Here is a 12643-nt window from a genome sequence, read left to right as displayed (position 1 = left end):
GATTATCCCCAGGTTGGGGCATAGCAAAACCAGGAAAGCCATCTGAAGTCAGGTTAGTCGTGGACTACAGGAAGGTGAATAAACGTTGTACCGAACTGACGCAACCCACTTCATGCAACTTGGTTCAAAGTTTGAGAGAGATGGCCAAATACCAGGCAGAGAAATGGCTGGGAACTACTTTGGATCTGAAGGACATGTTTTTTTCAGTTCCCATCCAGGATGACAACGGAGTGCTAAATATGTGTGTGGGAGGTTGAATGTTCCGATGGAATGTATGCCCCCAGGGATATCGGAACGCTCCAGCGTTGGCCACCACTGCAATGAACTATAGCCTTGAAAAGTTCCGCCACGATAACCCGGATAATAAACAGGTGGAGATGTGGAGCTACATTGATGATGTGGCCATAATGGGTAGAAAAGAAGGAATAGTCAGGAAGGTCACTCAAGATCTGGTAGAGCACCTCTCAAAAGATGGGTGGTCGATAAATTTAAGGAAGTCGAAATTAGATCCAACCCCTGAAATTGAATTCTTAGGAACGCTATTCAAAGAGGAAAGACGGTATGGAGTGTCTCATGGGGAAAAAGACGTTACTAGTTTGTTAAAGAATAAAATCCCCAAAACAAAAGCTGAATTCCAGTCCATATTAGGGAAATTAAATTGGCTGAGACACTACATCTTACCTGAACATTTGCCAGTATTATCAAGAATCCAGCAACAGCTCAGGGACAAATCAAGAAGAAGAGCACCGTGGACGGGAAGAGACACAAAAGCTTTGGAGAAACTATTAAATGCCGTTGAAAAGACTTCTCTGAATGCTATAAATTTTTCAACTCTCATGATAGTAACTGTAGGATTCTCAGATGAGCACCTATTTTCCACCGTAAAGGACTCTAATGGGAATCTAATATATACTGCACAGAAGACAATTCATTCCCCGCAACATCGATACGGGACTATTGGTAAAATTTTGCTGGCCGCTTAATTAGTGGAACCATTATCAGTAGGACACGGGAAATTTCAAGCGGTAGGAGCCACTCTACTCCCACGGTTGCTCCACAATCGACCGGACCCATGTTTCCAAGGGGATTTATCCACTTGGAGTACTCTAGTGCTAAACCATTTATATCAATGGCACCATTGGAAACATGCGGATATAACACCTCTAGAACCGACAAAACCTGAAGAAAAAGTCATTTTATACGGAACTATAGAACCCGTGTGGATGGCTTCGGACGGTATCACCCGAGAGGGAGGATGATATGGGTATCATTGTAACCCCTGCCAAATACATCAGGTCTACCCGGGATGCGAATCAGCCCAGTGAAATGACCCTTGGAAACCGAAATTCCAACCTTCGGAACTCGAGTTACAACACGAGGTCCTCAGTTCTTGCATTGACAGCAAGGGGGCATGTTGAAGCAATAGTGTAACTGAAGACATCGTTTTCCTACGCACCTAAGCATAAGTCAAATAAATTCCACCTTGTTTAAGAAACCGCTACGCTTCCCGTGCCTCAGTTCTCCGTAGCCAAAAGAACCCGGCCTGTTTCCGTGCCTAACTGCCACCCTGGCCCACCGTGACACTGGGGTTTGGTTCATTCCCCCGGGACACTTTGGAATTCAAAAAAATCAAATTGTCCAGAAATAGTTACAAGAGACAAAACTGTAGCTATAAAAATTACTAAGAAGACTGATACTAACAGGAGTTAACTTATGGCAAAGAAAGGAAATTAGTAAAGTGATAAGGAAGTAGAGGTTAATTACACACATATTTATCAAACATGCATGGGAAGGTGACAAACAAAGCACAAGAATACAGGATTTGTTTAGGTCCCAATGAAGTCAATAGAATTGCCTTGAATTGTGACCTATGTCCAAAAGACATGTATTGACCATCCGGTTCGATTATTGAAACAAATGACCGAAGCACTGAAAAAATGAGCTGCATTGTACATTTTCCTATACACTGGTTCCCAAAGGGTGGCTTGTAAAGAATATATACATAGCCCCAAAGAGACTTCAATGGTAGCCATCATTGCTGTATCTATTGAACATAAAGGATGGATCCAGACGTGCATGCATGTGTGGTTTGTGGCACCACAAACCTCTTTGCAGTGCTACAAACCATATTCCCGGCATGCTAAAATGTGCCCTGTGCTGCAAAATTGCAGTGTGGGGGCAAAGTTCACTACCAAGAAGTCCCAGTAGGAAAAAAACCAATGCAGGAGCATGCATCAACAGACACAGAGGCTCAGTATATCTGGGAGACACTGGCTGCTGGCCAGAATGTCTCCCGTCTTCTAGTTCTGCCCTGGCTTCTCCAGCACACCAGGAGCCGGGAGGAATGGGGAAACAGCAGTTTCTCCAAAGCAGGGCATTTACCTTGCACCAAAGCCCATACGCAGGGGTGTGCATAGCAGCAAAAAGTAGTAGCACAAATCTGTGTCACTACTTTTTTTGCTGCTGCAAGCACATGCTCCTGCATGTGGGGATGAGCCCAAATATATTATATTTCTGATTAATTTTGTTATGTTGTGCCATTTTGTTTTGTTATGCAGCTTTCAGCATGACACCTTGATCATACAGTCTGATTTGCATAGCATGTCAGAAACATGATAATAAGTCTGCATTTTATCCTTGAAAATACGTGAAGAAATACTATATATACCAAGGCTGAGATATTCAATATTCATTAGGGTTTAAAAGAAGATGCTTCCTTAAAAGCCTGTAGTAGTTATAGACTTGAGTTTGTAACTTTTCACTTTACTCTTATGATTGTGACAGGTCAGATTAAGACAAAAAGAACTTTAAACCAAGGATGAAAGGGAAATAAATAAGATATCGATGGGGAAGGTAAACCTTTACATTTTCTATATCCTTCATTTCTGTAATTTCTTATCTGTTGCCAAAAATGAGGACTCAGGTAGCAAAAAAATCAGATTTTTTAATTTCAATTGGCAAAAAATGGGTTAAAGTTTCTTAGTTGAAAGTAATGATTAAAAATATCAAAGCTGTTTCTCCTCACTCTGTGAAAAATGTATGAGTAGAGAAGAAAAACTAGCAATCATGCATTCTTTCTTCCTGCTCTCTCCTCTTCCCCTGTTTTCTGGGAAATATCTTTATGTAAAAGCAAGAGATTCCCCATTTTTGGTTAACAGGCTTTATTGATTTTTATTTTTCTTTTAGAGTTATTAATGACCATTCAGTAAGATGTTTATTAGAGCAGAGGTAGCAGAGGTTCCCAAACTTTTTCTTACTGCATACCCTCTTCCAGATTTACCAGCTGCGCACGTACCCAACTAGCATACATTTTATATTTTAACCCCTTATATGCCAAATATGAAAGAAAAACAACCAAACCTGATTTGGGTTTCTTTTACATAAGATAAAGCTCAAATTGTCAAAAAAAAGAAAGAAATTATGATTTGTCCAAATACTAAATACATTTCAATATACAAACCCTCATTTTCATGCATAAATTACCCACACAAACAATTAAGTGAATGAATACTATGTGTGTTGTGTATCCAACCATTCAACTTAAAGAGTATATATGTGTGTGTATATTTTTTCTGAACCTTTGGTTCTGAAAATTTGGTTCTGAATTATGAAATTGAATTGCTACAATTAATTATATGCAAAAGAATACATTTCTACTAATTGAGAATGCTCTTACAAAGAATAAGTGTAACTTTGTGGCAGGAGTTAATTTTACAGTATCATCCAGGTTTATATCCCAATGAAAATGCCTGAAAACACTCAAACTCCACTGCCAGGGTTTATTATATAAATAAAATCAAAAGGGACGGAGCCTAGATCCTTCTGATACCCTTCTGTGTCTCTGGTGTTGCTGGCTCAGCTGGCAGCATTCTCTCTCTCTCTCACATACACACACATACATACACACAGATAGATTCCAATTAAAGTTTCATACCTCATAATGGCTGTTCAAGGAATCTGGAATTCCAGGTAACCCAGGAGGACCCTATATTGAAACAAAACATCAAGGAATAATTTTCATTTACAGACTATTTGGGCTAGTTATATCAGTGTTAAAATTGTGCCACACTTCTAAAAGTTTCACAGTTGTAATTTGATTATTTAATATAATGACATTACATCTATCTATATCTATATATTTTATAGATAGCTAGCTAGATAGATAGCTAGATAGATAAGCAGTCTGGCAGAGCCGGACAGAGATAATAGATATATCTGTTTTAATCTGAGTCAGCTCTATTACATGAGGAATCTGTTTAGTTGTTATTGCGATGCCTCAGGTCTTTTATCCACAGAATTAAAAGTGAAAACATACATGTTCTGAAGCAGAAGCAATTATTGAGGGGGTTGGGACAATAGTTTGATCTATGAATCTGATCTCAGAATTGTCTGTTTCCATGTGAAGTGTTTTGTTTCCATTTGAAGAACATTAAAAGGACTAATGTTCAATTTCGATCAATAATAAATACAATTAGAACTTATATAGGCACCCAAAGATTTGTAATAATGTGTAATAATAAAAGGTATAATGTGCAGAACCTATGGGACAAAGGAAGCTATAAATAAAACCATGTCAAGATCTGTTCCACCAAGAACAAAATATGTTTGGCCAAATCCTATCCATGCAACTCAACTGGAGTAGCTCTCCATTAGCTATATCAGGGCAGAACATAGGTTGCTGCAAATAAGAAATGGAGAAATGTTAAAAATAATATTGTTTGCATCTTACACAGGAAATTTCATATCCTATATGATAGTCTGTCTTGATGGTTGTGAGAAATAGTTATCTAAATTAATAAAAGAAACGTGCTTGGATCTGGGCAAGCTATTTCTCTTACTTTGGCAATTTACTCCTTTCTGACCCTGGGGTTGCCTGAGGCCAGTTCAGTCTCTGGCACATATTATAACAGCCCAGCCCTTTTGTTGGATTAGGGAGGCTGGGAGAAGCTGTCATACAGCCAGCTTTTCTGGCTGAACAGCACCTGAAGATTGTAGGTGCAATATGAATCCCTTTTAGTTTTGGATTAGAAAAATACAGTGTTATGGATTGGGATCATATGGCTTAAGTACCACAGAACCACAGTGTCACTTCATTCATTCTTATTTATGAGGTATATTCTGTGCAAAGCAGAATTGGGGCACAGCTATAGCTAGATGGGAACTCCCAGTGAGTTCAAGCATTGTAAGAATTGGTGTAACTATTTTAGTGAGTACCATTCTTTCTTCAGATCAGTACTGAACTGATACTCCAACATGAATGGATCCAATCTTTTGAAAAGGGGGTGGGGGTGCAGAATGTGTGGCACAACTTTACATATAACATGACACATTTTTCTCTAGTTAAAGAGAACCTAGAAACTGTATGAGGGGGATAAGACTATATTATTCAATCTAAGTTCAGAGTAAAAATAAATATAAGTATAGGAATGTGCACTAATTTGCTCAGTTATGAAGTATAAAGTTTAAAAAAATAAACCACAACAAACTAGGTAAAAAAAATTGTCAAAAGATTTTGTGTCATTAGTTATATAGTCATTATAGTTAAATGTACATCTCTTATTCAGATTCACAAAACAAAATCTAGCCTTCTTGAGTGTCTTCACAGTGCCTTCAATACTTGACTCAGCCATTTCTACTCCCGAATTAATATTGCCACACTTTAGTTAAGGTTTATAAAAAGCTAAAAAGTCTGCTGGGCTGTGAAATAGAAGAGAGACAATACCAGGAATGGCTAACAGACAGCAAAAATTGTGGCATAAAAGAAAGTTTGAAAACTGGTATATAAAGATAATTAAAAAGGATATATGGGTCATTAACACCTCTGGAATGCAGAGAAATTAGTGGGAATCAGGGAGATGATAATCAGTCATGAAGTCAATTGTTTCTTTTAGCACTTCCGGAATAGAAATGCTGCTGCCAGGCAGTTGATTTTAAAGGTTGGTAGGACCACTAATCAAAAACAGGGTGCAATTACATCACTGGACCTGCCTGGATCCACCTTTTGACTCAAGTTGAGTGTTGGGCAATATCATCCTTTCGCAGGTGTAGTCTTTTGCATGAACTATCATGCCCATTAAATGTCTCTCAGTAAGTTTTGAGCAGAGAGAGGTAATCAGCTTGCAGGATAGGGATACACCTTATAAACTGACTGAATCAGAGACACATATACTTTTGTGATCAACAGCTCACTTCATCAGACGCTGTTGAAAGGACATGCAGAGAGCAGGCTATCAAACAGAGAAAAAGTAATCTGTTCAGTAATCTAAACAGAAAAGACAGGGAAGGAATGGAGGTTGCGGGTGAGGGGAGTAGTGCTGAAAGAAGCAAACAAGTAATAAGTCTGTATGGACATAAGGGTCAAAAAGGCTCAGCCAGGTAATGGGAACAGAATACATAAACCCCTGCTTTTCTGGCTAAAACTTAGACTATCTAAATAATTCCACTACAATTTTGACTGGATAAGCTATTTCATTTTCTGTCCTAAAAGGTGGCCTAGCACTGGTGTGATAAGGGTGTAGTGGCATACTGGTTAAGAAGAAGGTAACAGGGCTAACCACCTCTCTGATGGTGACTTCAGGAGTCTTGATCCATACTTGTGCCAAAGGCCAACACAAACCAACCCTGCTGTACATAAGTACCTACGTAGTTTGAGCTGGGGAGTAGAGGTGATTGGATCTGAACAATTAACCTAACTGCTTTTTACTATGCTTTTGGTTATGGTACTTTCCTAGCACAAAGCTAGTCCAATGGGTCTTGTAGGACAAGAAGACCAGGACTTGAGTATTACTGTGCTCACTTAAGTAGCTGCTGCATGTCACCTGGGAAGTAAGTACTGTATTCACTTGAATATAAAGCAAACCTGAATATAAGATGACTCTGCATATATTAGATTCTATATATGAAAAAATTATAAATTTGTTACAATATTCTAGGTATAGAATTCAATTATTGGAGGTTTGCCGTGAATTTGTCCCTCTCCCACAGCTACGTCAAGGCAAATAAATCTGAGGACTTAGCTAGCCCCCTTGCCTTCCCAATTTCTTCCCCTGCAGCCCCTACACCCCTTCACCCTTACTGCCAAACCCTGTTCTCCCTGAGCACATGGAAGTGAAGGGCAAATCTGAAAACACTGAGTGTGAAATAAATATGCCTATAGTAATTTAGCTCATCCAGAATAGGTGTATTTTACCTTTTTGGAAACCGCTGCAAGTTTCAGTACAGGTATTCCCTTAATATGCATTTAAGCAGCACTTTTGTACCTACTTATATATAGTACAAACTATGCATGATATTAGTTCAAAGCCAAAAGACTCATGATTTACCATATAGTTCATTAGACTGGGCCCCACGGAGTCAAGAGCATTTCAAGCCATGGCCCATAGATCAGTACTGCTCAATATGTGTGTGTACTCCAGATACCCCACACAAAGCAGCCATGTGTTCATTAGCCCTACATTCCTGACTAGAATCAGATGTTCTTATCATGAGTCCTGGGATCCTCCAAAAATGTATATGCAGATGAGGTGTAGGTCAACCTGATCTGCCTCCACCTCATGGAGGGAGGGGCCACACTGATCATACATGACAGGCTGAGGCAGGGGGCAACAGGGGGATTCTGAGTGAACTGTTTAGGGTCCTGTTTGATGATGTTTGCCAGATATTTAAGGCTGGTGAAGAAACAAGCATCTTTGGAAATGGAAAAGGCACAGCTCACCTGTGGGAGTGAACAGGAGGTAAAAATGTATTAAATGTAGTGGCTCACCATGACTTGAAAAAGAGTCTGCACTATGTGGGACAGAGCATGATGGACCCTTCTATATATCTTATTCAGATTCACTGCACTAACCTATCCTGTGGTAGGTGCCCAATCTTGGCTATGTGTTTCATAGTCAGGCTCGGTGCTAGCTGCATTTAATCAACTTTATAGTTGGCTTCCATTACTGAGCACATGCTTCTTTTGGCAGTTGTTTAATGATAGAGAATGTATTTCATGAGCTTTCCTTGTACGTGAATGTAAGATGAGGAGCTTTTTTCCTCATATTGATTGGGGTAAATATGATATTTTTCAGTGGTAGAAAAAATGTTCTCTCTCAAATATCTTTTCTATATAAACACTTTGTTAAAGTCTACAGGAACTGTCATGATTTTATAGAATGAAAATATCAATATAGTGTGAAAGAGTGAAACATTTTTTTAAAGACTTCAAAGCATGAACATATGGAAAATATAAACTCTGATCATTGTTACAAGAATTCTTAACCTTACAGTCATCTGCAAAAAATTAGTAGCCAGAATCACCCTCCCTGCTGGAGAATAGGGAATCAGACAGTCTTAGAATTCTACAGCTTTTAACTAGGTTAGTAGATAAGAGTTAAGGTTTTCAGATCAAGAGCCAGTGACAAATTCAAAAGCAATGAAACGTTAAAAGACTCTAAGAATATTTCAGTAAACTCAGAAAAGTTATCAGCTCTTGATCCCATTAGTAAGACCAGACTAAGGAAGCTTCCAACTTTTAGAATGCTGGGAGACATCCAGAATTTGTTTTGTGGAAGACTTCCAGGCCCAGACAACTTGAAAGACTGAATTGAGATGATAAATATGTATGTCTTTATAAGTATAGAGCCAAATATCCAATAGATTTATTTTTCTGAGAAAAAAAGAAATGCTGAATGAGCCCAACTGTACAATTGGAGAGTAGCTACTAGAAAAAAGTAAATACTTCAGGAAAAAAGACACATCTAAGGAGTGATTTGGCTACAACTATACACCATGGCCATACCACAGATGACATTCTTGATATCTCTGACAATTCCACATATATTAATATGTATAAAAGATGCTACCAGTAAACTTGATGTGACGTGAGATCTTTGTTATGTGATACTTTTGTATTGTGGTACCAATTGTAGAGGACATGAAGAGGTAGTGATGGATTTGTGGCAGCACTTTGCTGTAACTTCTGAGAAAATGATAGCTCTCAGGAGTAATGGAGCTCCAACTAAGATTGGAAAGACAAATGATACTGTTATCCTGCTGAAATAAAAAACCAGAACTGATACTGAAAAATAATTCTTCTCATGGTGATATCTACCATTTCATATTGCTTTTCTATCAACTAGTTCTATGTGCAGAATATGAAATTATGATAATGATATAATAAGCATATTCTCTGGGGTAGGAAGTTACTAGTAACATTACCTGAGCATGAGACTTCCTTTCACCCCATCATATAAGGAGATGCAACTTCAAAGTTCACGAGTTCATGAGTATTTGGAGAGAAGTGATAAGACTTTCATTCATCCAATTATTTTGAGTCATTTCTCCTAGTACAATTCATTTTTTCCTTCATTAAGAGAAAACAGGATCATAGTATTCAACCCATGTCTGAGGGAGTAGGTGGTTTTATAACAAGAGAACTGCACTTCTTTTTTCTCAACCTGGGAAATAAAAGCATTACTTCTATGACACGTGTTCTACTTGTAAGAGTTAAGAGCCCCAAGACAGGTTTGGCACTGCGTTTCTTAATATAATTTCCTTATACTACACACTGAGTCAGCTGGCTAGTTTGACTAATTGTTATTAATGTCTAAGAATTACCACAATGTAAAGCAATTGTATAAAGAATGTTACACTAGTTTCATGATTCTGTTTTGCATGTTGAAGTCAGATTGCTATCCTGAGGATGCACATCCAGAGGGTTGCATCATTTGGCTCCTATATAATCATGTTTTGAAGTGTTTTGACATAGCATTTAAATGAAGTAAATCTGAACCGGCAAGGGAGCATGATTTACATTCTGACACCAGTGTTTTCCTGCAAGCTCCATCTGTTCCATAAGAGTGCATGGAATGGCAAACACAAAGTTTTCCCACATATGTAGAATATCATTCTACAACATCCTGATGGGGTCCCTAATAACCAATTCTTCTCTGAGGTACCATGCTTTAAAAATGAGAAACAGGCCTATGTTTTCAAGTAATCAAATAAAATCTTAGTTCCCAGGGGGAAAACATTTCCCTCTGTTGAAAGCAAATGAACGGCAGAGAGGCATTCAAGGGTGTAAGTCCTTTCTAAACTCCCCATGGAGTTTGTGGAGATAAAAAACTAAGAAGATGGTAAAGACAAATGAAAGTCAAATAGGCAGAAGTTATTTAAAAAATGATGCACTAGATAATAAAATCTGGCAGAACATCATTATACCATCACAGAACAACCCAGGTGTGTTCTGAGACATAAAGCTGAAGGCCAAATGCCCCCAGACACTAAATTAACATAATTAAGAAATGCATACTCCATGTGGCTTACTAAGATTGTACTGTTAGAAAGACATTGGTACTTAAGCATTAACATCAAAGGGTTAGAGAGTGCTTAGTCATTCATTGAGGGAGCGAAGGCTTAGGACTGGGGAAAGACAATGGAGCAACAAAACTTTTCTTATATATGTGACCATAAACAGGGACTTGGCATGATCTAAGCCCTTGTATTTTACACATAAAATGACTGGGCACTCTAGCACACACAATGACCTTAGAAACTCTGTAGAAGATGAGGAAGGCAACTAGAAAGCTATCACCTAATCTACAAAGCTGGATCACTGAATCCCAGAAAAGGCATAATGGATGTTATTGTCTTGTATACTCCAGGAAACCTCAGGCCTATCTCATCCTCCCTTCTTTGTCTCCAGCATGGTGGAAAAAAGCCACCATTTGGTTTATTGCTTGTATTTTGGAAATAAAGTGTTTACAAGGAAAAGATAAAATAATTTTAGTACTGGCCTTTTTTTCATTAAAAAAGATACCTGACACATGGAAGATATCACACTTTAGCCAATGAAATCTTCATATTTTCCCAAGCAGGAAGCAACTGTGACCACCTGAGACCTGAGATCCTGCTCCTGACTTTGTTTCAAGGTAATAACTTCATCATCACAGATCCTCACAGGAGGTGAGCGAATCCATACCAGTTATGAACTGACCGCCCAGAGGAGTTTTCCATCTACTGACTCCTCTGTGAAATCCTATGAAATATGAACTTTCTTTTCTACTCAGGAGAACTTTTACAATCTTTTATCCAGTGCCTGATGAAGGGTGTTTGTGCCTGAAAGCTTTCAATTAAAGAATTTTTTTTTTGCAAAAATCTTGTTAGTTTAATAAAAGGTATCATCTCTACGATGTGTTCTGATTGCGATTTCTTTTCCAAGGCTTTCACAAGGAAAACTACTGCACTTGAACTATAGTACATCAAATCCAGAAAGGATTTCATTGTTGTATCTGCCACCAACTCTGACCTCTCAGTTATTGCCTTATATGTACATTTTTCATATTATGACAAAATGGAATGCCTTTGTCTCATAAAACTACTTAGCCCTTTAAAGCAGAATATTTTTGTGAATAAAATTCTGGAGTGGGATGCAGGAAATTTGGAAAGTATTCCTGACTTTGCCACAGAGTTGCTTTGTTACCTTACAAAAGCTGTTTGATATCTCTGTGTAAATTTCTCCAACTGTAAAAGAAAAAGAATAACTTCCCTATTTTTGTACATTTTATCATTGCACCATTCTTGTAAAATATCTGAGGTGCTTAGTTACTATAAAGGTGTAACACACATGGAAAATTATAGAAAAACCCATAAAGAAAAGTTGCATTTGACAGCAGAAACATCCCTTCTCTAGACTGTCTCACCTCAAGAACTGTCTTTATTGTCCTTTCATATTACCCCTCTATGCTGACACACTGTATAATTCTTTCCAAAGTATTACAAAGCTATCTCACAAGTAAATTTTATTCTCCCTTCTGCTCCCCCACTACTCCATCCCCCTAATTTTTTTTTTTTTTAAAAGCATGGTATTACTAGTTCACAGGTTCAGAATCATTGGAATTAACAGTGGTTGAAGGATTACTGCAAAGCCAGTTTCTGTCTTCTAAATGAGTATTGTGCACATCTGCCACTTTGGACATTTTTCAGACTTGCTCCTGTGTGAATACCAGTGAAGTGCTCACTTGAACACTTGTGTTTGCCTGTTTTTGGATTGTATATTGAGTTGTGTAATTGAGGGAACTGAAGCATAGACAGATTATAGTTGTATGAATGAGAAAAGTACTGAAAATGTGTCCTAATTATTTTCCAAATGCATATATAGGTTTCAGGTGTTGTTTTGTAGTAGACGGAGAATGTAGGATGAAAGAACAAAATGGTTTTAAACCATAAACATATACACACACATTTGCAGATATATTTTAATATATATTTTAATCTAGAAAGATATCTCTCTGTGTGATAAAAAAGTGATAAAAAAGTTTCAATGAAGCCAAGTTGTCTAAATATATCCCCCCCAAAAAAGAATACCATTATTTTTCTACTTTTCTTGTAATATAAAGAAAAACAAAGGTCCTCAGCATATTTTGTGACATAATATCTATCTAAAGGAAAACCTGCTGAGATCCATGAAGGCATGGCATCTATCATGATAGGATAAATTTTAAAAATCACATGTTACCATTGTTTTTAAAAGCTATAAAAACCAGAAAACAAACAACAGGACCAACCATTGCCAGATGCTCCTGCCCTACCCATGAGTTTTTCAATATATTTTCCAAAAGCAGTAAAAGTCTGCATTACCAGAAGCCCTACTGACAGTCTCCAC

At 37.9% G+C, this 12643-nt stretch overlaps 1 protein-coding gene across 2 annotated transcripts in view; it reads right to left on the bottom strand.

Moving 5' to 3' along the window:
- COL19A1 (collagen type XIX alpha 1 chain) overlaps positions 1-12643 on the bottom strand; it is a 391132-nt gene that overhangs the window by 127442 nt on the left and 251047 nt on the right. For both annotated transcript variants that reach the window (XM_019537606.1, XM_019537607.1), the window contains exon 18: positions 3935-3985. In XM_019537606.1, coding sequence (XP_019393151.1) covers positions 3935-3985 — 51 coding nt within the window. The remainder of the gene's footprint in view (positions 1-3934; positions 3986-12643) is intronic.

The sequence above is a fragment of the Crocodylus porosus genome, unplaced genomic scaffold (assembly GCF_001723895.1).
Source record: "Crocodylus porosus isolate Cpor-Errol unplaced genomic scaffold, CroPor_comp1, whole genome shotgun sequence".
NCBI classification, from domain to species: Eukaryota; Metazoa; Chordata; order Crocodylia; family Crocodylidae; genus Crocodylus; species Crocodylus porosus.
This window is presented reverse-complemented; position numbering and strand designations above follow the sequence as displayed.